This window comes from Carcharodon carcharias, chromosome 10, assembly GCF_017639515.1.
Source record: "Carcharodon carcharias isolate sCarCar2 chromosome 10, sCarCar2.pri, whole genome shotgun sequence".
Lineage (NCBI taxonomy): Eukaryota > Metazoa > Chordata > Chondrichthyes > Lamniformes > Lamnidae > Carcharodon > Carcharodon carcharias.
Genome location: NC_054476.1, coordinates 142,595,276 through 142,620,134, shown reverse-complemented (window position 1 = coordinate 142,620,134; position 24,859 = coordinate 142,595,276). Strand labels below are relative to the sequence as shown.

At 51.7% G+C, this 24,859-nt stretch overlaps 2 protein-coding genes across 2 annotated transcripts in view; both read left to right on the top strand.

Moving 5' to 3' along the window:
• LOC121282889 (unconventional myosin-Ic-like) overlaps window positions 1–6,952 on the top strand; it is a 99,712-nt gene extending 92,760 nt beyond the window's left edge. Inside the window, exon 21 of the mRNA XM_041196700.1 lies at window positions 6,916–6,952. Within this exon, the coding sequence (XP_041052634.1) occupies window positions 6,916–6,952 (37 nt within the window). The remainder of the gene's footprint in view (window positions 1–6,915) is intronic.
• Window positions 6,953–7,247: 295 nt separating this feature from the next.
• LOC121282888 (basic proline-rich protein-like) overlaps window positions 7,248–24,859 on the top strand; it is a 99,604-nt gene continuing 81,992 nt past the window's right edge. Inside the window, exons 1-3 of the mRNA XM_041196699.1 lie at window positions 7,248–7,272; window positions 7,372–8,912; window positions 10,877–10,929. Of these exons, the coding sequence (XP_041052633.1) occupies window positions 7,248–7,272; window positions 7,372–8,912; window positions 10,877–10,929 (1,619 nt within the window). The remainder of the gene's footprint in view (window positions 7,273–7,371; window positions 8,913–10,876; window positions 10,930–24,859) is intronic.

Genomic DNA, 24,859 nt, shown 5'->3' with positions numbered 1-24,859 from the left:
TTTTACCCTGAATAATCAGTTACTCTGTAATTTTACATAGTGAGTGACCCTTACGCTGAATAAACAGTGACTCTGTACATTACATAGTGAGTGATCCGTATCCTGAATAATCAGTTACTCTGTACTGTTACACAGTGAGGTCCTTACCCCTGAAAAAACATGATCTGTACAGTTTACACAGTGAGTGATCCTAACCCTGGAATAGACAATCACCCTCCAGTTACACCAGTCAGTGATCTTTATCCTGAATAAACAGTTTCTCTTTGCAGTTAAACAGTGAGTGATCCCACAGCCTGAATAAAAAGTATTCCTTGATACCCTGAATAAGTGAATCTGTGCAGAACGCCGTGTGTGATCCTTACTCTGAATAAACAGTGACTCTACAGTTGCACAGTGAATGACCCTTACACTGAATAAACAGTGACTTCTGTACAGTTACACAGGAATGACCCTTACACTGAATAAACATGACTCTGTACATATCACAGTGAATGACCCCTTACTCTAATAAACAATGACTCTGTACAGTTACACAGTGAATGACCCTTTACCCTGAATAAACAGTTACTCTGTACAGTTACACAGTGAATGACCCTTACCCTGAATAAACAGTGACTCTGTACAGTTACGCAGTGAATGACCCTTACCCTGAATAAACAGTGACTCTGTACAGTTACTCAGTGAATGACCATTACTCTGAATAAACAGTGACTCTGTACAGTTACACAGTGAATGACCCTTACTCTGAATAAACAGTGACTCTGTACAGTTACACAGTGAAGACCCTTACCCTGAATAAACAGTGACTGTACAGTTACACAGTGAATGACCCTTACTCTGAATAAACAGTGACTCTGGTACAGTTACACAGTGAATGACCCTTACCCTGAATAAACAGTCACTCTGTCTGTTACACAGCGAGTGACCCTTACCCTGAATAAACATAATTCTGTCTTGTTACATGGTGAGTGATCCTTACTCTGAATAAACAGTGACTCTGTAGATTTACACATTGATTGATCTTTACCCTGATAAACATGACTCTGGACAGTTACACAGTGATGATCTTTACCCAGGAATCAGTGACACTGGACAGTTACACAGTGAGTGATCTTTACCCTGGAAAACAGTGACTCTGTACAGTTTACACAGTGATGATCTTTACCCTGATAATCAGAATGACTCTACACAGTTACACAGTGAGTGATCCTTACCCTGAATAAACAGTTTCTCTTGCAGTTTAAACAGTGAGTGATCCCCCATCCTGAATAAACATGAGCTCTACACAGTTACACAGTGAGTGATCTTTGCCCTGACTAATCAGTACTCTGTACAGCTACATAGTGAGTGATTCTACACTGAATAAACAGTGACTTTGTACATTACACAGAGGGTGCTCCTAACACTGCTAAATAAACAGTGACTCTTATATTACACAGGTGATTGATTCCTTGGCATGAAAAAACAGTGGACTCTGTATTTTAACACAGTACATGATCCTTACCCTAATAACAGACACTCTCTGCAGTTCAACAGTTGAGTGATCCTTAGCATCCTAAATAAACAGTGACTCTGCAGGTACACAGCAATTGATCCTTGGCATGTATAAACATTTTCTCTGCACAGTTACGCAGTGAGTGATCCTTACCCTGAAGAAACAGTGATCTTCACAGGAGTGATCCTTGCCATGAATGAACAGTGACTCGTACAGTTGCACCATGAGTGACCCTTATCCTAATAAACAATGACTCTGTACAGTTACACAGTGACTAATCCATACCCCTGCTGAATAAACAGTGACTACTTACAGTTACAGAGTGAGCGTCCCTTAAACTGAATAAACAGTTTCTCTTTGCAGTTAAACAGCGAGTGATCCCAACCTATTAACAGTGACTCCTTTGATACCCTGAATAAGTGAATCTGTGCAGGACGCCAGAGGATCCTTATCCTGAATAAGCAGTGAATCTGTACAGTTACACACTGAATGCCCTTACACTGAATAAACAATTACTCTGTACTCTTACACAGTGAGTGATCCTTACGCTGTTGAATAAACATTGACTTCTACAGTTAACAGTGAGTGATCCTTACCCTGAATAAACATGACTCTGTACGTACACAGAGATGACACATTACCCTAAATAAACAGTCACCATGTACAGTTACAACAGTGCGTGATCTTTATCCTGAATAACAGAATCTCTTTGCAGTAAACAGTGAGTGATCCCCATCCTGAAATAAACATGACGCCTTTGATGCCCTGAATTAGTAAAAACCTGTGCTGGAACGCCTGTGTGATCCATACACTGAATAAAACAGTGACTCTGTACGTTACACATGAGTGATCCTTAACCTGAATGATCAGTGCTCTGTACTGTACATAGTGAGTGACCCTTACCCTGAATAAATAAACAGTGATCTAACATTACACAGTGAGGTGATCCTAACCCTGAATAAACAATCACCCTGCACATTACACAGTCAGTGATCTTTATCCTGAATAAACAGTTTCACTTTGCAGTTAAACAGTGAGTGATCCCGATCCTGAATAAACAGTGACTCCTTGATAACCTGAATAAGTGAATCCGTGCTGGAACGCCATGAGTGATCCTTACACTGAATAAACAGTGAACTCTGTACAGTTACACAGTGAGTGATCCTTACCCTGAATAAACAGTGACTCTGTACAGTTTACACAGTGAATGACCCTTACCCTGAATAAACAGTGAATCTGTACAGTTACAACAGTGAGTGATCCTTACCCTGAATAAACAGTGACTCTGTACAGTTACACATGAATGACCCTTACCCGAATAAACAGTGAATCTGTACAGTTACACAGTGAGTGACCCTTACCCTGAATACACAGTGACTCTGTACAGTTACACATAGTGATCCTTACTCTGAATAAACAGTGACGCTGTACAGTTAAAACACAGTGAGTGATCCTTACCCTGATAAACAGTCACTCTGTACAGTTACACAGCGAGTGACCCTTACCTGAATTATACATAACCAGTCTCGTTACATAGTGAGTGATTCTTACTCTGAATAAACAGTGACTCGTACAGTTAACACTTTAAGTGATCTTTACCCTGATAAACCGTGACTCTGGACAGTTACACAGTGAATGATCTTTACCCTGATAATCAGTGACTCTGGACAGTTACACATTGAGTGATCTTTACCACTGATAAACATTGACTATGTACAGTTACACAGTGAGTGATCTTTACCCTAAATCAGTGACTCTACACAGTTACACAGTGAGTGATCCTTACCCTGAATAAACAGTTTCTCTTTACAGTTAAACATGAGGTGATCCCCATCCTGAATAAACAGTGACTCTACACAGTTACACAGTGAATGATCTTTACCCTGATAATCAGTGACTCTTGGTACAGTTTATACAGTAGTGATCTTACCCTGGATAATCAGTGACTCTACACAGTTACACAGTGAGTGACCCTTACTCTGAATAAACAGTCTCTCTTTGTAGTTAAACAGTGAGTGAACCCCGCGCTGAATATACAGTGACTCCTTTATATCCTGAATAAGTGAATCTGTGCAGAATGCGTGAGTGATCCTTACCCAGAATAATCATTACTCTGTACAGTTACCACTGAGTGATCCTTAACCCTGAATAAACAGTGACTCTGTACAGTTCACAGTGATGATCTTTACACTGAATAAACAGAGACACTGTACAGTTACACACTGAATGACCCTTACCCTGAATAAACAGTGACTCTGTACAGGTTACACAGTGAGTGATCTTACCCTGAATAAACAGTGACTCTGTACAGTTACACAGGAGTGATCTTACCGCTGAATAAACAGTGACTCTGTACAGTTACACAGTGAGTGATCCTTACCCTGAATAAACAGTGACTCTGTACAGTTACACAGTGATTGATCCTTACCCTGAATAATCAGTGACTCGGTACAGTTGCACAGGTGAGTGATCCTTACCCTGAATAATCAGTACTCTGTACAGTTAACAGTGATGACCCTTACCCTGAATAAACAGTGACTCTGTACAGTTACCCAGTGAGTGACCCTTACCCTGAATAAACAGTGACTCTGTACAGTTACACGGTGAGTGGACCTTACCCTGAATAATCAGTGACTCTGTACAGTTACACAGTGAGTGACCCTTACCCTGAATAAACAGTCACTCTGTACAGTTACCCATGAAGTGATCCTTACCCTGAAAAATAAGTGACACTGTACAGTTACACAGTGAGTGGACCCTACCCTGAATAATCAGTGACTCTGTACAGTTACACAGTGATTGACCTTCTCACTCAAAAAACAGTGACTCTGTACAGTTACACAGTGAGTGATCATTACCCTGAAGAAACAGTGACTCTGTACAGTTACACAGTGAGTGATCCTTACACTGAATAAACAGTGACTCTGACAGTTACACAGTGTGACTTTTACCCTGAATAACAGTGACGTCTGTACACTTGCACATGAGTGACCCTTACCCTGAATAAACAGTGACTCTGTACAGTTACACAGTGAGTGATCCTTACTCTGAATAAACATGATACTCTTACAGTTACACAGTGAGTGACCCTTACCCTGAATAAACAGTGACTCACAACAGTTACACAGAGTGACCCTTACCCTGCTGAATAACCACTGACTCTGTAAGTTTCTACATTGAGTGATCCCTTAACCTGAATAAACAGTGACTCTGTACAGTTACACAAAAGTGATCCTTACCCGAATAAACAGTGACTCACTACATTTACACACAGTAGTGACCTTACCCTGAATAAACAGAGACTCTGTACATTACACAATGAGTGAACCCTTCCCTGATAAACAGTGACTCTGTACAGTTACACAGAGAGTGACCCATACCCCTGCTGAAAACCAGTGACTCTTAGATTCTACATTGAGTGATCCTTACCCTGAATAAAACAGTGACTCTGTACAGTTACACAGTGAGTGACCTTTACCCTGAATAAACAGTTCCACTCTTTACGTTACACAGTGAGTGACCCTACCCTGATAGAACATGACCTGTACTCTGTAACAGTTACCCAGTGAGTGACCTTACCCTGAATAAACAGTGCACTCTGTACAGTTACACAGTGAGTGACCCTTACCCTGAATAAACAGTGCTCTGTACAGTTACACAGTGAGTGACCCTTACCCTCAATAACAGTGACTCTGTACAGTTTACACAGTGAGTGACCCTTACCCTGAATAAACAGTGACTCTGGTCCAAAGTGTACATTACACAATGAGTGATCCTTACCCTGAATAAACAGTGTCCTGTACAGTTACACAGTGAGTGATCCTTACCCTGAATAAACATGACCCTGTACAGTTACACAGTGAGTGATCCTTACTCTGATAAACAGTGACTCTGTACAGTTACACAGTGAGTGACCCTTACCCTTAATAAACAGTCACTCTGTACTGTTACACAGTGAGTGATCCTACCCGTGAATAAAGAGCGACTCTGTACAGTTGCACAGTGAGTGACCCTTACCCGGAATAAACAGTGACGCTGTACAGTTGCACATGAGTGACCCTTACCACAGCACTGAGTAGTGGACTACCACCCTTGTTCTGTCAGATTCATGAACCCGGACCACTGAGCTCAATTCTCTCATGTTACCCCAAACAGAGCTGAGTGAATGTTTGCCACATACTGGAGCTATAATCCAGACTCTCTGCTCCGTAACATGACTTCAAGCCTGAGTGATGGTCTCCCATTGTTGCCTTCTGTCCCACACAGTTTGCTACATTTGGAAAAGTCATTAATATATAGTAAACGTGAGATTGTGTGGTGAGTAAGAGGAGAGTTCTTTGAATCTCATGTGAATAATCCCTGATATTACAATTGAATTTTTCATATTGTGTCTGTTTGCAATTTGAGCCCAGGATTGGCAGTGAGCTGCGCATTGCATGTTTCAGTGCGAGATTAAAGAGCTTTGGATATTTGAGTTTTGGCCGTGGAAGTGAGGTTGGGTGGTGAGTTTGGAAGGTCTCCACTCCTTTTTGTTCGACACTCTGTTTCGCTTCAGCTGACATTTGCTGCCAGATCCAAACTGCAAACAAATCCACTCAGCAACCTCTTCACATTCACATTCTCGATAGATTCAAGCTTGCCCTTGTATCAGCTCCTGTCAACAGAGCTCTTACGCACTCAACAGTTATTTGTTCTGAGGTTGTCTGGTTGGATTTCCGACCCTGCACTTCGCTGAGGTCAATCCATAGAGCTCAAAAAACAGTAAAAGGAGGAGCCAGAGTGCTTGAATTTAACTTGTGGATTAAGATGCTGGTTCACTAATGTCCTTTAAGGAAGGAAATCGGCCATCCTTACCCGGTCCTGGCCCACATGTGACTCCAGACCCATAGAAATTGGTTGATTCTTAATTAACAGCCCCCCTGAAATGGCCGAGCAAGTTTTTCCGGGTAACAAATGCTGGTCTTGGAAATTTCGAAGTGTAACAGTTTTATTTAAGTTAAATGTGGGGGTTGGTGGAGTGGATAAAAAACAAAAGGGAAGATCTGTGAAAGGGCAGAAGACTGGAGGGATTAAATTAAGAAGAGTTGGTGGGGCAGAACCAAAGCAAGTGGTAATGGGACGAGTAAAGAGAAAAGAAATGTGTTCGGATAGGAAGTTTTGATGAATAACCGCCATTCGAAAGCAAAGTGAGATAAACAAGATTATAATCGAAATGTGTAAAGGAGTCCTTTTAAATTTAGCAGTTTGACAGCATCTGTGGAAAGACAGAGTTAGCGTTTCGAGTCCTATGACTCTTCTTCAGACCCTTCTTCTGCTCTGACGAAGAGACATACAGACTCAAAACATTAACTCGGTTTTCCTCACCAACAGACGCAGCCAGATTCTACTGAGTTTTTCCAGCATTTTTGTTTTTGTTTCAGATTTCCAGCATCTGCTATTTTGCCTTTGTCCTTTTAAAGTGGCTTGATTTTACAGTTGAGCAACATTGTCCTTTAAAAGGAGATTCTGCAAATTCCTAATAGGTAGGCAACAATCATCAATCCTCCGAAACCAACATAAAAGATAACTCAGATCTCCGCCCTGCAGATGTCCTGAATTGCTGAGGAGTGTTTTCTGTTTTCACTGGCTTGTGAATTACAGCAATTCCAAATGTGCCACACTGTGGCAGTGCAGGCTCACATTCTGCTGCTGCCTGGCTCTGCTGATCCCAAATGAAGAGCCAAGTGCAGAAATCGCAGCAAATCATCCAGTCATGAATACCCCTCAAAAATCAGTTGGTAAATGATCCAGTACTTATCACATTTAAAACATTTGTACAGTGAAAGAAACACAGTCCACATCCCACAGTAATAAAAAACACACCTTCCTCCCCTGAGGATTCCAAGCACAAAGAAGCAATGAAACTCCAGCCTCACCACCCCCCCCCCCCCCCCCCCCCCCCCCCCCCCCCCCCCCCCCCCCCCCCCCCCCCCCCCCCCCCCCCCCCCCCCCCCCCCCCCCCCCCCCCCCCCCCCCCCCCCCCCCCCCCCCCCCCCCCCCCCCCCCCCCCCCCCCCCCCCCCCCCCCCCCCCCCCCCCCCCCCCCCCCCCCCCCCCCCCCCCCCCCCCCCCCCCCCCCCCCCCCCCCCCCCCCCCCCCCCCCCCCCCCCCCCCCCCCCCCCCCCCCCCCCCCCCCCCCCCCCCCCCCCCCCCCCCCCCCCCCCCCCCCCCCCCCCCCCCCCCCCCCCCCCCCCCCCCCCCCCCCCCCCCCCCCCCCCCCCCCCCCCCCCCCCCCCCCCCCCCCCCCCCCCCCACCCCCCCCCCCCCCCCCCCCCCCCCCCCCCCCCCCCCCCCCCCCCCCCCCCCCCCCCCCCCCCCCCCCCCCCCCCCCCCCCCCCCCCCCCCCCCCCCCCCCCCCCCCCCCCCCCACCCCCCCCCCCCCCCCCCCCCCCCCCCCCCCCCCCCCCCCCCCCCCCCCCCCCCCCCCCCCCCCCCCCCCCCCCCCCCCCCCCCCCCCCCCCCCCCCCCCCCCCCCCCCCCCCCCCCCCCCCCCCCCCCCCCCCCCCCCCCCCCCCCCACCCCCCCCCCCCCCCCCCCCCCCCCCCCCCCCCCCCCCCCCCCCCCCCCCCCCCCCCCCCCCCCCCCCCCCCCCCCCCCCCCCCCCCCCCCCCCCCCCCCCCCCACCCCCCCCCCCCCCCCCCCCCCCCCCCCCCCCACCCCCCCCCCCCCCCCCCCCCCCCCCCCCCCCCCCCCCCCCCCCCCCCCCCCCCCCCCCCCCCCCCCCCCCCCCCCCCCCCCCACCCCCCCCCCCCCCCCCCCCCCCCCCCCCCCCCCCCCCCCCCCCCCCCCCCCCCCCCCCCCCCCCCCCCCCCCCCCCCCCCCCCCCCCCCCCCCCCCCCCCCCCCCCCCCCCCCCCCCCCCCCCCCCCCCCCCCCCCCCCCCCCCCCCCCCCCCCCCCCCCCCCCCCCCCCCCCCCCCCCCCCCCCCCCCCCCCCCCCCCCCCCCCCCCCCCCCCCCCCCCCCCCCCCCCCCCCCCCCCCCCCCCCCCCCCCCCCCCCCCCCCCCCCCCCCCCCCCCCCCCCCCCCCCCCCCCCCCCCCCCCCCCCCCACCCCCCCCCCCCCCCCCCCCCCCCCCCCCCCCCCCCCCCCCCCCCCCCCCCCCCCCCCCCCCCCCCCCCCCCCCCCCCCCCCCCCCCCCCCCCCCCCCCCCCCCCCCCCCCCCCCCCCCCCCCCCCCCCCCCCCCCCCCCCCCCCCCCCCCCCCCCCCCCCCCCCCCACCCCCCCCCCCCCCCCCCCCCCCCCCCCCCCCCCCCCCCCCCCCCCCCCCCCCCCCCCCCCCCCCCCCCCCCCCCCCACCCCCCCCCCCCCCCCCCCCCCCCCCCCCCCCCCCCCCCCCCCCCCCCCCCCCCCCCCCCCCCCCCCCCCCCCCCCCCCCCCCCCCCCCCCCCCCCCCCCCCCCCCCCCCCCCCCCCCCCCCCCCCCCCCCCCCCCCCCCCCCCCCCCCCCCCCCCCCCCCCCCCCCCCCCCCCCCCCCCCCCCCCCCCCCCCCCCCCCCCCCCCCCCCCCCCCCCCCCCCCCCCCCCACCCCCCCCCCCCCCCCCCCCCCCCCCCCCCCCCCCCCCCCCCCCCCCCCCCCCCCCCCCCCCCCCCCCCCCCCCCCCCCCCCCCCCCCCCCCCCACCCCCCCCCCCCCCCCCCCCCCCCCCCCCCCCCCCCCCCCCCCCCCCCCCCCCCCCCCCCCCCCCCCCCCCCCCCCCCCCCCCCCCCCCCCCCCCCCCCCCCCCCCCCCCCCCCCCCCCCCCCCCCCCCCCCCCCCCCCCCCCCCCCCCCCCCCCCCCCCCCCCCCCCCCCCCCCCCCCCCCCCCCCCCCCCCCCCCCCCCCCCCCCCCCCCCCCCCCCCCCCCCCCCCCCCCCCCCCCCCCCCCCCCCCCCCCCCCCCCCCCCCCCCCCCCCCCCCCCCCCCCCCCCCCCCCCCCCCCCCCCCCCCCCCCCCCCCCCCCCCCCCCCCCCCCCCCCCCCCCCCCCCCCCCCCCCCCCCCCCCCCCCCCCCCCCCCCCCCCCCCCCCCCCCCCCCCCACCCCCCCCCCCCCCCCCCCCCCCCCCCCCCCCCCCCCCCCCCCCCCCCCCCCCCCCCCCCCCACCCCCCCCCCCCCCCCCCCCCCCCCCCCCCCCCCCCCCCCCCCCCCCCCCCCCCCCCCCCCCCCCCCCCCCCCCCCCCCCCCCCCCCCCCCCCCCCCCCCCCCCCCCCCCCCCCCCCCCCCCCCCCCCCCCCCCCCCCCCCCCCCCCCCCCCCCCCCCCCCCCCCCCCCCCCCCCCCCCCCCCCCCCCCCCCCCCCCCCCCCCCCCCCCCCACCCCCACCATCACACCCCGCACAGTCCCCCTCTGTCCACCCCCCCAACCCCACAACCCTCCCCCTAGACCCCCACACCTCCCCATACCCACCCTCCCAGCCCTTATCCCCACAGCCCCCCACCTCCCCACCCTCCCCCCACTGCCCCCCCCCCACTGCCCCCCAGCCCCCACACCCACCCTGCTGACTATCCCTGATAAAACCTTGCCTCTCCAAGTGGAGATAGATTCTCTCCTTCAGAATTTTCTCCAATAGTTTTCCCTAGCACTGACATGAGACTCACTGGCCTGTAGTCCCTGGCTTATCTCTACAACCCTTCTTAAATAGCAAACCACATTAGCTGTTCTCCAGTCCTCTGGCACCTCCCCCGTGGCCAGAGAGGAATTAAAAATTTGGTTCAGAGCCCTGCGATCTCCTCCCTTGCCTCCCTCAGCAATCTGGGACACAAATCATCTGGACCTGGAGATTTGTCCACTTTTAAACCTGCCAACACCTCCAGCACCTTGTCACTCCCTATATCAATTTGCTCAAGAACCTCGCAGTCTCTCTCCCCCAAGTTCCATACCTTCATCCTCATTCTCTTGGTGAAGACGGATGTGAAGTATTCATTCATCTGATTCCAGGGGATATTTAAAAGTTGATGCGGGAAAGATCTTTAAATAAAATCTGATTTTTGAGAGGCACCAGTTATTGGTGGAAATCCTGATCTGAGGGATTTCATTCCAGTAGCTGATAGAGGATTCTTTTATTAATAATTGATAGCTCATCAGCTGCTGGTTAATTAATCTGGCTCTCACTCCATTGGTTGAGTTTTTTTGGTTGTTAATAATGTAATTTAGTTAATTATTATTAATTATTAAAAGTTTGTTTGCTGTAACACACAGAGAGTCAGGGAGCAGGCCTGAGTGCCTCTGTTGGTCATCATCAATGTCTCTCCCAATCGTGTACAGGGAACCTGAAAGCTGGGAGTGAGCCCTGCTGGGAGTGAGTGTGGTTCTGGGAAGGGAACCGGGGCTGAGCAGTACTAATGATCCTGTTGCTATGTGTTCCCAGGTAGCGAGGACTCGTCTTGGAGCCTGTACATCGAAGGCTCGTTTCACAGAACAGTAAGACTTTATATGCTGTGAGATCTGGGTCAGCATCTAAACTCTTACAGTAGAGAGCGAGTCACACTGACACTGTAACAACCACAGAACCACTGGAATCACTGGATTCACTGGGAGCACTGCATCGAGCAAGGTCACAGATGTAAGGGAATAACTCGATAAAGAGACTGACCCTCACTTTAGACAGAAACCGTAGCAGTGACTGACTGACATCAATTAAGATATTATGGGGAATATTTTGTTGGAACTATGAATCTGAAAGATTAAAAACTCCCTCAACACCACCAGCACCTCCCCAGACCCCCCAGTGAGAGTCAGCACCTTCAGGAATTGTCCCCAGTGAGACAGCACCTTCAGGAACTCCCCCAGTGAGATCAGCACCTTCAGGAACTGTCCCCAGTGAGAGCACGTTCAGGAACTGTCCCCCCAGTTAGAGTCAGCACCTTCAGGAACTGTCCCCCAGTGAGAGTCAGGACCTTCAGGAACTGTCCCCCCAGTGAGAGTCAGCACCTTCAGGAACTGTCCCCCAGTGAGGTCAGCACCTTCAGGAACTATCCCCCAGTGAGAGTCAGCACCTTCAGGAACTATCCCCCAGTGAGAGTCAGCATCTTCAGGAACTGTCTCCCAGTGAGAGTCAGCTCCTTCAGCAACTGTCCCCAGTGAGAGTCAGCTCCTTCAGGAACTGTCCCGCAGTGAGAGTCAGCACCTTCAGGAACTGCCCCCGAGTGAGAGTCAGCACCTTCAGGAATTGTCCCCCAGTGAGTGTCAGCACCTTCAGGAATTGTCCCCCAGTGAGTCAGCACCTTCAGGAACTGTCTCCCAGTGAGAATCAGCACCTTCAGAAACTGGCCCCTAGCGACAGTCAGCACCTTCAGGAACTGTCCCCCAGTGAGAGTCCGCACCTTCAGGAACTGTCCCCCAGTGAGAGTCAGCACCTTCAGGAACTGTCCCCCAGTGAGAGTCAGCACCTTCAGGAATTGTGCCCCAGTGAGAGTCAGCTCCTTCATGAACTGTCCCCCAGTGAGAGTCAGCACATTTAGGAACTGTCCCCCAGTGAGAGTCAGCACCTTCCGGGACTGTCTCCCAGTGCGAGGCAGCACCTTCAGGAACTGCCCCCAGTGAGAGTCAGCACCTTCAGGAACTGTCCCCCAGTGAGAGTCAGCACCTTCAGGAACTGTCCCCCAGTGAGAGTCAGCACCTTCAGGAACTGTTCCCCCCTGAGAGTCAGCACCTTCAGGGAGGATGGGATAGGATATGGAAGGAAAAACTGATTTGAAAGAGACTCTTAGCTGGGAGAGCAGTTTACCTTTCAGTGGGTGAATGCTCTGTGTGTTGTGTTGAGGCGAGAGGAACTGGTTCTGTGCACCTGAGATTCTCACTGTCTGATTGGCTGGACCACCATGTTCGATGTGGACGAGACTGCAGGGGTGTGGCTGACTGGACCATCCCGGTTCTGCACTGATCCACTCTTGCTATGATTTGGAGCAGGTAAGGGCGATGTCCAAGATCCTGAGTGTGAATTTAGGAAAAGGAGGAGAGTGGTACTAGGGTGTTTCTGGAGATGGTCACTGCAATACAGTCAATCCAAAGGGCAAAAAAGCAGCATTGTGAATCCGGGTCAGAGGTCAGAGTGCATCACCATGTTAGGCAGCAAATTGTTACTGACCCCCGGCTCCTCATTAACCAACAGTGAGAATCCAGTGCTGGACACAGAGCCTGACACTGACCCAGACCCGTCTAGACCAGTCCCTCCCCAGGGAGTGGACACTGACTCACGCAGCGACCCAGGCCATTCTGGACTGGTCACTCCCTGATGGACACAGAGCCTCAAACCTACCCAGGCAGGTCACTCCACTGAGGAGTGGACATAGGGTTCAGGGATTTTCTTTTGTTCTTTTACAGACTGTGGGCTTCGCTGGCTGGGCCAACATTTATTTGCCCATCCCTAATTGCCCTTGAGAAGGTGGTGGTGAGCTGCCTTCTTGAACCGCTGCAGTCCATGTGGTGTAGATACACCCACAGTGCTGTTAGGGAGGGATTCCAGGATTTTGATCCAGCGACAGTGAAGGAACAGTGCTATGGTTCCAAGTCAGGATGGTGAGTGACTTTGAGGGAAACTTCCAGGTGGTGGTGTTCCCATCTATCTGCTGCCCTTGTCCTCTAGATGGTAGCAGTCGTAGGTTTGGAAGGTGCTGTCTAAGGAGCTTGGTAAGTTCCTGCTGTGCATCTTGTAGATGGTACACACTGCTGCTACTGTTCGTCAGTGATGGAGTGTGAATGTTTGTGGATGTGGTGCCAATCTCTTGACTGCTTTTTGGCTGGATGATGTCAAACTTCTTGAGTGTTGGTGAACCTGCACTCATCCAGGCAAGTGGGCAGTATTCCATCACACTCCTGACTTGTGCCTTGTAGATGGTGGACAGGCTTTGAATTACTTGTCGCAGGATTCCTAGCCTCTGACCTGCTCTTGTAGCCACAGTTTTTATATCACAGAATCACAGTGCAGAAAAGGCCCTTTGGCCCATCAAGTCTGCACCGACACATGGGAAACACCTGAGCTACCCTACCTAATCCCATTTATAAGCACTTGGCCCATAACCTTGAATGTTGTGACATACCAAGTGCTCATCCAGTACTTTTTAAAGGATGGGAGGCAACCCGCCTCCACCACCCTCCCAGGCAGCGCATTCCAGACCGTTACCACACTTTGGGTAAAAAAGTTTTTCCTCACATCCCCCCTAAACCTCCTGCCCTCACCTTGAACTTATGTCCCCTTGTGATTGACCCTTCAACTAAGGGGAATTCCTTAGTATTATGTATTATGTATTATGCCCTATCCACCCTGTTCGTGCCCTCATAATCTGTACACGTCGATCAGGTCGCCCCTCAGTCTTCTCTGCTCCAATGAAAACAACCCAAGTCTATCCAACCTCTCTTCATAACTTAAATGTTTCATCCCAGGCAACATCCTGGTGAATCTCCTCTGCACCCCCTCCAGTGCAATCACATCTTTCCTATAACGTGGCGACCAGAACTGCACACAGTACTCCAGCTGTGGCCTCACCAAGGTTCTATACAACTCCAACATGACCTCCCTACTTTTGTAATCTATGCCTCGATTGATAAAGGCAAGTACCCAAATGCTTTTTCACCACCCCACTAACATACCCCTCCGCCCTTCAGAGATCTATGGACACACGTCAAGGTCCCTTTGTTCCTCAGAACTTCTAGTTTCATGCCGTTCATTGAATACTTCCTTGTCAAATTACTCCTTCCAACTTTCAGGTTAAATTCCATCTGCCACTTATCTGCCCATTTGACCATCCCATCTATATCTTCCTGTGGCCCAAGACACTCAACCTCACTGCTAACCACCCGACCAATCTTTGTGTCATCCACAAACTTACAAATCCTACACCCCACATAGTCATCTATATCGTTTATATAAAACAAAAAATAGGAGACCCAGCACAGATCCCTGTGTTATGCCCCTAGACACTGCTTCCAGTCACTAAAGCATCCTTCTGTCATCACCCTCTGTCTCCTACAACTAAGCCAATTTTGAATCCACTTTATCAAATACCCTGTATCCCATGTGCATTTGCCTTTATAAGTCTCCCATGTGGGACCTTGTCAAAGGTTTTGCTGAAATCCATATAAACGACATCAACTGCACTACCCTCATCTACACACCTGGTCACCTCAAAAAATTCAATCAAATTTGTTAAGCATGACCTCTATGGTAATATTCCTGCATTAAAGTAGAGGCCATCCAGCCTTGCCTTACTCCCTTGAAACTTAATGCAGCTGTACTCCCTCTGACTTGATTGTTTTACTGTATTATGATGTGTCCCTGTTCTGCTAATATTCTGTGTCTCCTCCCCCTGCCGAATTAGTTTAAACTCCTCCTGACAGCACTAGCAAACCCACCCGCAAGGATGTTTGCCCCGTTCTGGTTCAGATGTAGACTGTCCCAATTGTACAGGTCCCACCTTCCCTAAAACGGTCCCAGTGATCCAGGAATCTAAAACCCTCCTCCTGCATCAACGCTTAAGCCACGTATTCATCTGCACTATTCTCCTATTTCTGAGCTCGCTAGCACGTGCACTGGGAGTAATCCAGAGATTACAACCCGAGAGTCTTACTTTTTAGTCTACTGCCTACTCCCTGAATTCTTGAAGCAAGACCTATCCCTCTTTCTACTTATGTCATTGGTACCAACATGTACCATGACCTCTGCCTTATCACCCTCCCCCTTCAGGATGCCCTGCAGCTGTTCAGAGACATCCCAGACCCTGGCACCAGGGAGCAACACACCATCCTGGAGTCACGTGACGGCTATCTGTTCCCCTGACTATAGAATCCCCTATTACTATTGCTCTTCCTCTCTCCTCTCCTCCTGTACAGACACTGCTTGTGGTGCCAGAAACTTGACTCTGTCTGCACTCCCGGAGGAACCAGCGCCCTCAGCAGCCTCCAAAATGGAATACCGATTGGCGAGCTGGACCCCAGGGGACTCCTGAACTACCTGCCTGTTTCTCTTGGACTGCCTGGTGGTCACCCATTCCCTTCCTTCCTCAAGCCCCCTTCAGCTGCGGTATGACCACCTCTCTAAATATCCACCATGCTCTCAGACTCGCTGATGCTCCACAGTGTCCCCAGCCGCTGTTCCAGCTCTGAAACCCAAGCTTCCAGGAGTTGCAGCTGGTCACACTTCCTGCACACATGCTGCTCCTGGCCACTGGAAATGTCCCCGGCTTCCCACATGGAGCACGAGGAGCACACCACGGCTTTGAGCTCTCCTACCATGACTTATCCCTTAAATTAAACCTTTTAAATCAATTATTCTAGAACCCTTCTTTTCTGATCTTCATTACTATAGAATACAAACTATAAACCACAAAAAGACCTTAAACTATAAGCATTAAAGTAGTAAATACTTACCTAAACTTACGCACTACTTACCATCACTCCTTTCCCTTGTAGCCTCTATTGCTGCAGCAGGGCAAGACCACACTCTGAAGGTTTAAGAAAGTTGGATAGCAAGGAAAAAATGCAAGAGCACCTCTTCCCCTCTGCATTGAATTCTCACTGTGTACCAAATTGCCAATACCCACACTCACTCTGGCTGTGTCTCACTCAGGATGAGCTCTCTCCCTGTTCGTGTGCAAGCAACAGGCTAATCCAGTTCAGTTTCTGGTCAATGGTAACCCCCAAGATGTTATAGTGGGGGATTCAGTGATGAATGCCATTTGAATGTCAAAGGGCGATGGTTAGATTTTCTCATGTTGGAGATGGTCATTGCCTAGCACTTGTGTGGTACAAATGTTACTTGCCACTTGTCAGCCCAATCCTGGATATTGTCCATCTTGCTGCATTTGGACATGGACTGCTTCAGTATCTGAGAGTTGTGAATGGTGCTGAACATTGTGCAACCATCAGCAAACATCCCCACTTTGACCTTATGATGGAAGGAAGGCGATTGATGAAACAGCTGAAGATGGTTGGGCCTAGGACACTACCCTGAGGAACTCCTGCAGTGATGCCCTGGAGCTGTATGATTGACCTCCAACAACCACAGCCATCTTCCTTGTGCCAGGTATGACTCCAACCAGAGGAGAATTTTTCCCCTGATTCCCATTGACTCCAGTTTGCTAGGGCTCCTTGATGCCACACTCAGTCAAATGCAGCCTTGATGTCAAGGGCAGTCACTCTCACCTCACCTCGGGAGTTCAGTTCTTTGACCATGTTCCAAGGCTGTAATGAGGTCAGGAGCTGAGTGACCCTGATGGAACCCAAATGGGTGTCAGTGACAGTTATTGCTAAGCAAGTGCTTGATAGCACTGTTGCTGACCCCTTCCATTACTTGACTGATGATGGAGAGTAGATTGATGGGCAGTAATTAGCCCGGGTTGGATTTGTCCAGCTTTTGTGTACAGAACATACCTGGGCAATTTTTCCACTAACCATAAGTTGCCAGTATTGTAGCTGTATTGCAACAGCTTGGCGAGGAGCACGGCAAGTTCAGGAGCACAAGTCTTCCAGTACTATTGCCGGAATATTGTCAGCCCATAGCCTTTACAGTATCCAGTGCCTTCAGCTGTTTCTGATATCAACGTAGAATGAATCGAATTGGCTGAAGACTGGCATCTGTGATGCTGGGGACCTCCGAAGAAGGCCAAGATGGATCATCCACTCGGTACTTCAGGCTGAAGATTGTTGCAAATGCTTCAGCTTTATCTTTGCACTGATGTGCTGGCACACCCATCATTGAGATGCAGATATTTGTGGAGTCTCCTCCTCCAGGGATTGTTTAATTGACCACCACCATTCACGACTGGATGTGGCAGGACTGCAGAGATCTGATCCGTTGGTTGTGGGATCGCTTAGCTGTGTATATCACTTGCTGCTTATCTGTTTGCAGTTTGCCTGGGTGCTGCTCACACACGCCACAAGGAGAATCACACACACCTCAGGGAGAATCACACACACCTCAGGGAGAATCACACACGCTTCAGGGAGAATCACACACGCCCCATAGAGAATCACAGCGCCTCAGAGAATCACACACACATCAGGGAGAATCACAAACGTCTCAGGAGAATCAAACACGCTTCAGGGAAACAACAGACGCTTCAGGGACAATCACACACGCCTCATAGAGAATCACACACGCCTCAGGAGAATCACACACGCCTCATAGAAAATCAGACACCCCTCATAGAGAATCACACACCGCCTCAGAGAATCACACACGCCTCAGGAGAATCACACACGCCTCATAGAGAATCACACACGCCTCATAGAGAATCACACACACGCCTCAGGTAGAATCACACAAGCCTCATAGAGAATCACACACGCCTGAGGGAGAATCACACACGCCGATTAGAGAATCACACACGCCTCATGGAGAATCACACGTGCCTCATAGAGAATCACACACGTCTCATGGAGAATCAGACACGCCTCAAAAAGAATCACACATGCCTCATAGAGAATCACACACGCCTTGAGGGAGAATAAACACGCCTCATAGAGAATCCCACATGCCTCATAGAGAATCACAACACGCCCTCATAGAGAATCACACTCGCCTCATAGAATCACATCACGCCTCATAGAGAATCACACTCACGCCTCAGGGAGATCACACAAGCCTCATAGAGAATCACACACGCCTCAGGGAGAAACACACATGCCTCATAAGAATTCACGCACGCTCATAGAGAATCACACATGCCTCATAGAGAATCACACGACGCATCAGGGAGAATCACACACGCCTCTTAGAGAATCACACGGCCTCATAGAGAATCATACACGCCTCAGGAGAATCACACACGCCTAAGGGAGAATAACACACACCTCAGGCAGAATCACACTACGCGCTCATAGAGAATCAAACATGCCTCAACGGCACACACACGCCTCAGGGAGAATCACACATGCCTCAGGGAGAATCACACTGGCCTCATAGAGAATCACACATGCCTCATAGAGAATCACACACGCCTCATAGAGAATCACACATGCCTCATAGAGAATCACACATGCCTCAGGAGACCTCACACGCCTCAGGGAAAATCACACACGTCTCATAGAGAATCACACTTGCCTCATAGAGAATCAGACACGCCTCATAGAGAATCCACCACGCCTCATAGAGAAACGCACACGCCTCATAGAGAATCAAAACGCCTCATAGAGAATCACACACGCCTCAGGGAGAATCACACACGCCTCATAGAGAAAAATCACACACCCTCATAGAGAATCACACACGCCTCAGAGAGAATCACACACGCCTCAGATTGATCTACACCCTCAGGAGAATCACACTCCCTCATACAGAATCAAACATGCCTCATAGAGAATCACACACGCCTCAGGGAGAATCACACACGCCTCATAAAGAATCACACACGCCTCATAGCGAATCACACACGCCTCATAGAGAATCAAACACCCTCATAGAGATTCATACACGCCTCAGAGAGTATCACACACGCCTCGGGAGAATCACACCCGCCTCAGACAGAATCCCCCAGGCCTCAGTAGAATCACCCAAGTCCTCAGTAAGAAACACACACACTGTCCCCAGTGAGAGTCAGCACCTTCAGGAACTGTCCATGCCTCAGGAAACACAGCACACCTCAGGGAGAGTCACACAGTGTCCTCAGTAAATCAGCAACCCCTCAGGGAGAATCAAGCACGCCTCAGAGAAAAAACCACCTGAGAGAGACATCACACAGCCTCCATAGAGAGTCACCACCCTCAGAGGAACACCCCCAGGGAGAATCACATTCAGGAACTCCCCAGTGAGAGTCAGCACCTTCAGGAACTCCCCCCTCAGAAGAATCACAACCCTCATAGAGAATCAACACCGTCATAGAGAACCTTCACCCCCAGTGAGAGTCACACACCCTCAGGAGAATCAACACGCCTTCAGAACCACACACTGCCTCAGTAGAATCAACAACCTTCAGAACACCACCTTCAGGAGAATCACACATGCCTCAGTAGAATCACACACGCCTCCATAGAGAAGTCAACATCCTCAGGGAGAGTCACACAGCGCCTCAGGGAGAATCGCACATGCCTCAGGGAGAATCACACAGAACTGTCAGGAGAATCAGACTCGCCTCCCAGGTGAGAGTCAGCACCTTCAGAGAACTGTCCCCCAGTGAGAGTCATAGAGAAAAAACACCCTGTAGAGAATCACACTTCAGGAACTCATAGAGAATCACACAAACTGTCCTCAAGGTAGATCACACACCCTCAGGGAGAATCACAGTCCCCCAGTGAGAGTCAGCACCTTAGGAACTGTCCCAGTGAGAGTCAGCTCCTTCAGGAACTGTCCCTCAGTGAGAGTCAGCTCCTTCAGGAACTGTCCCCAGTGAGAGTCAGCACCTTCAGGAACTGTCCCCAGTGAAGTCAGCACCTTCAGGAACTGTCCCCATGAGAGTCAGCACCTTCAGAACTGTCCCCCCAGAGAGTCACGCACCTTCAGGAACTGTCCCTCAGCCTCAGCAGAATCAGGAACACTGTCCCCAGAGAGATCACAGGAACTGCCCCCCAGTGAGAGCACCTTCAGGAACTGCCCCCAGTGAGAGTCAGCACCTTCAGGGAGGATGGGATAGGATATGGAAGGAAAAAATGATTTGAAAGAGACTTCTTAGCTCAGGGAGAGCAGTTTACCTTCAGTGGGTGAATGCTCTGTGTGTGTTGAGGCGAGAGGAACTGGGTTCTGTGCAGCCTGAGATTCTCACTGTCTGATTGGCTGACCAACCATGTTCGGGAGAACACACAGTGCAGGTGAGGCTCAACCGCCTCAGGAAATCACACTCGCCTCATGATGATTGGAGCAGGTAAGGGCGATGTCCAAGATCCTGAGTGTGATTAGGAAAAGGAGGAGAGTGTGTATGGGCTACCCGCCTCTGGAGATGGTCACTGCAATACAGTCAGGAAATCAAAAGGCCTCATAGAGAATCCAATCCGCAGGGTCAGAGTGCAGTCACCATGTTAGGCAGCAAATTGTTACACACTGCTCCTAAGAATCACACACCCAACAGTGAGAATCCACACACAGCCTGACACTGACCCAGACCCGTCTAGACCAGTCCCTCCCCAGGGAGTGGACACTGACTCACGCAGCGACCCAGGCCATTCTGGACTGTCACTCCTGATGGACACAGAGCCTCAAACCTACCCAGGCAGGTCACTCCCTGAGGAGTGGACATAGGGTTCAGGGATTTTCTTTTTGTTCTTTTACAGACTGTGGGCTTCGCTGGCTGGGCCAACATTTATTTTGCCCATCCCTAATTGCCCCTTGAGAAGGTGGTGGTGAGCTGCCTTCATGAACCACTGCAGTCCATGGGTGTAGATACACCCACAGTGTCAGGGAGGGAGTTCCAGGATTTTGATCCAGCGACATGAAGGAACAGTGCTATGGTTCCAAGTCAGGATGGTGAGTGACTTTGAGGGGAACTCCAGGTGGCCTGTTCCCATCTATCTGCTGCCCGCCTTCTAGATGGTAGGTCACGCCTCAGTAGGTTTCCTGCTGTCAAGGAGCCTTGGTAAGTTCCTGCTGTGCATCTTGTAGATGGTACACACTGCTGCTACTGTTCGTCAGTGACAATGTGTGTGGTGGATTGCCACTCTTGACTGCTTTTTGGATGATGTCAAAACTCTTGAGTGTTGGTGAACCTGCACTCATCCAGGCAAGTGGGCAGTATTCCATCACACTCCTGACTTGTGCCTTGTAGATGGTGGACAGGCTTTGGAATTACTTGTCGCAGGATTCCTAGCCTCTGACCTGCTCTTGTAGCCACAGTTTTTATATCACAGAATCACAGTGCAGAAAAGGCCCTTTGGCCCATCAAGTCTGCACCGACACATGGGAAACACCTGAGCTACCTACCTAATCCCATTTACCAGCACTGGCCCAAAGCCTTGAATGTTATGACTTGCCAAGTGTTCAACCAGGTACTTTTTAAAGGATGTGAGGCAACCCGCCTCCACACCCTCCCAGGCAGCGCATTCCAGACTGTTACCACCCTCTGGGTAAAAAAGTTTTTCATCACATCCCCCCTAAACCTCCTGCCCCTCACCTTGAACTTATGTCCCCTTGTGATTGACCCTTCAACTAAGGGGAATAGCTGCTCCCTATCCACCCTGTTCGTGCCCCTCATAATCTTGTACACGTCGATCAGGTCGCCCCTCAGTCTTCTCTGCTCCAATAAAAACAACCCAAGTCTATCCAACCTCTCTTCATAACTTAAATGTTTCATCCCAGGCAACATCCTGGTGAATCTCCTCTGCACCCCCTCCAGTGCAATCACATCTTTCCTATAACGTGGCGACCAGAACTGCACACAGTACTCCAGCTGTGGCCTCACCAAGGTTCTATACAACTCCAACATGACCTCCCTACTTTTGTAATCTATGCCTCGATTGATAAAGGCAAGTATCCCATATGCCTTTTTCACCACCCCACTAACATACCCCTCCGCCTTTAGAGATCTATGGACACACGTCAAGGTCCCTTGTTTCCTCAGAACTTCTAGTTTCATGCCGTTCATTGAATACTTCCTTGTCAAATTACTCCTTCCAAACTTTTCAGGGTAAATTCCCATCTGCCACTTATCTGCCCATTTGACCATCCCATCTATATCTTCCTGTGGCCCAAGACACTCAACCTCACTGCTAACCACCCGACCAATCTTTGTGTCATCCACAAACTTACTAATCCTACACCCCACATAGTCATCTATATCGTTTATATAATACAAATAATAGGAGACCCAGCACAGATCCCTGTGTTATGCCCCTAGACACTGGCTTCCAGTCACTAAAGCATCCTTCTGTCATCACCCTCTGTCTCCTACAACTAAGCCAATTTTGAATCCACTTTATCAAATTACCCTGTATCCCATGTGCATTTGCCTTTATAAGTCTCCCATGTGGGACCTTGTCAAAGGTTTTGCTGAAATCCATATAAACGACATCAACTGCACTACCCTCATCTACACACCTGGTCACCTCAAAAAATTCAATCAAATTTGTTAAGCATGACCTCTATGGTAATATTCCTGGCATTAAAGTAGAGGCCATCCAGCCTTGCCTTACTCCCTTGAAACTTAATGCAGCTGTACTCCCTCTGACTTGATTGTTTTACTGTATTATGATGTGTCCCTGTTCTGCTAATATTCTGTGTCTCCTCCCCCTGCCGAATTAGTTTAAACTCCTCCTGACAGCACTAGCAAACCCACCCGCAAGGATGTTTGCCCCGTTCTGGTTCAGATGTAGACTGTCCCAATTGTACAGGTCCCACCTTCCCTAGAAACGGTCCCAGTGATCCAGGAATCTAAAACCCTCCCTCCTGCATCAACGCTTAAGCCACGTATTCATCTGCACTATTCTCCTATTTCTGAGCTCGCTAGCACGTGGCACTGGGAGTAATCCAGAGATTACAACCCGAGAGGTCTTGCTTTTTAGTCTACTGACTAACTCCCTGAATTCTTGAAGCAAGACCTCATCCCTCTTTCTACTTATGTCATTGGTACCAACATGTACCATGAACCTCTGCCTTATCACCCTCCCCCTTCAGGATGCCCTGCAGCTGTTCAGAGACATCCCAGACCCTGGCACCAGGGAGGCAACACACCATCCTGAGTCACGTTGACGGCTATCTGTTCCCCTGACTATAGAATCCCCTATTACTATTGCTCTTCCTCTCTTCCTCTCCTCCTGTACAGACAGGCTGCTTGTGGTGCCAGAAACTTGACTCTGTCTGCACTCCCTGGAGGAACCAGCGCCCTCAGCAGCCTCCAAAATGGAATACCGATTTGCGAGCTGGACCCCAGGGGACTCCTGAACTACCTGCCTGTTTCTCTTGGACTGCCTGGTGGTCACCCATTCCCTTCCTTCCTCAAGCCCCTTCAGCTGCGGTATGACCACCTCTCTAAATATCCACCATGCTCTCAGACTCGCTGATGCTCCACAGTGTCCCCAGCCGCTGTTCCAGCTCTGAAACCCAAGCTTCCAGGAGTTGCAGCTGGTCACACTTCCTGCACACATGCTGCTCCTGGGCACTGGAAATGTCCCCGGCTTCCCACATGGAGCACGAGGAGCACACCACGGCTTTGAGCTCTCCTACCATGACTTATCCCTTTAAATTAAACCTTTTAAATCAATTATTCTAGAACCCTTCTTTTCTGATCTTCATTACTATAGAATATACAAACTATAACCACAAAAAGACCTTAAACTATAAGCGATTAAAGTAGTAAAATACTTACCTAAACTTACGCACTACTTACCAGTCACTCCTTTCCCCTTGTAGCCTCTATTGCTGCAGCAGGCAAGACCACACTCTGAAGGTTTAAGAAGTTGGATAGCAAGGAAAAAATGCAAAGAGCACCTCTTCCCCTCTGCATTGAATTCTCACTGTGTACCAAATTGCCAATACCCACACTCACTCTGGCTGTGTCTCACTCAGGATGAGCTCTCTCCCCTGTTCGTGTGCAAGCAACAGGCTAATCCAGTTCAGTTTCTGGTCAATGGTAACCCCCAAGATGTTGATAGTGGGGGATTCAGTGATGGTAATGCCATTGAATGTCAAAGGGCGATGGTTAGATTTTCTCATGTTGGAGATGGTCATGCCTAGCACTTGTGTGGTACAAATGTTACTTGCCACTTGTCAGCCCAAGTCTGGATATTGTCCAGGTCTTGCTGCATTTGGACATGGACTGCTTCAGTATCTGAGGAGTTGTGAATGGTGCTGAACATTGTGCAACCATCAGCAAACATCCCCACTTTGACCTTATGATGAAGGAAGGCGATTGATGAAACAGCTGAAGATGGTTGGCCTAGGACACTACCCTGAGGAACTCCTGCAGTGATGCCTGGAGCTGAGATGATTGACCTCCAACAACCACAGCCATCTTCCTTTGTGCCAGGTATGACTCCAACCAGAGGAGAATTTTTCCCCTGATTCCCATTGACTCCAGTTTTGCTAGGGCTCCTTGATGCCACACTCAGTCAAATGCAGCCTTGATGTCAAGGGCAGTCACTCTCACCTCACCTCGGGAGTTCAGTTCTTTTGTCCATGTTTGAACCAAGGCGTAATGAGGTCAGGAGCTGAGTGACACCTGATGGAACCCAAACTGGGTGTCAGTGAGCCTTATTGCTAAGCAAGTGCTTGATAGCACTGTTGCTGACCCCTTCCATTACTTGACTGATGATGGAGAGTAGATTGATGGGGCAGTAATTAGCCGGTTGGATTTGTCCACAGCTTTTTGTGTACAGAACATACCTGGCAATTTTCCACTTAACCAGGTAGTTGCCAGTATTGTAGCTGTATTGCAACAGCTTGGCGAGGAGCACGGCAAGCCTCAGGAGCACAAGTCTTCAGTACTATTGCCGG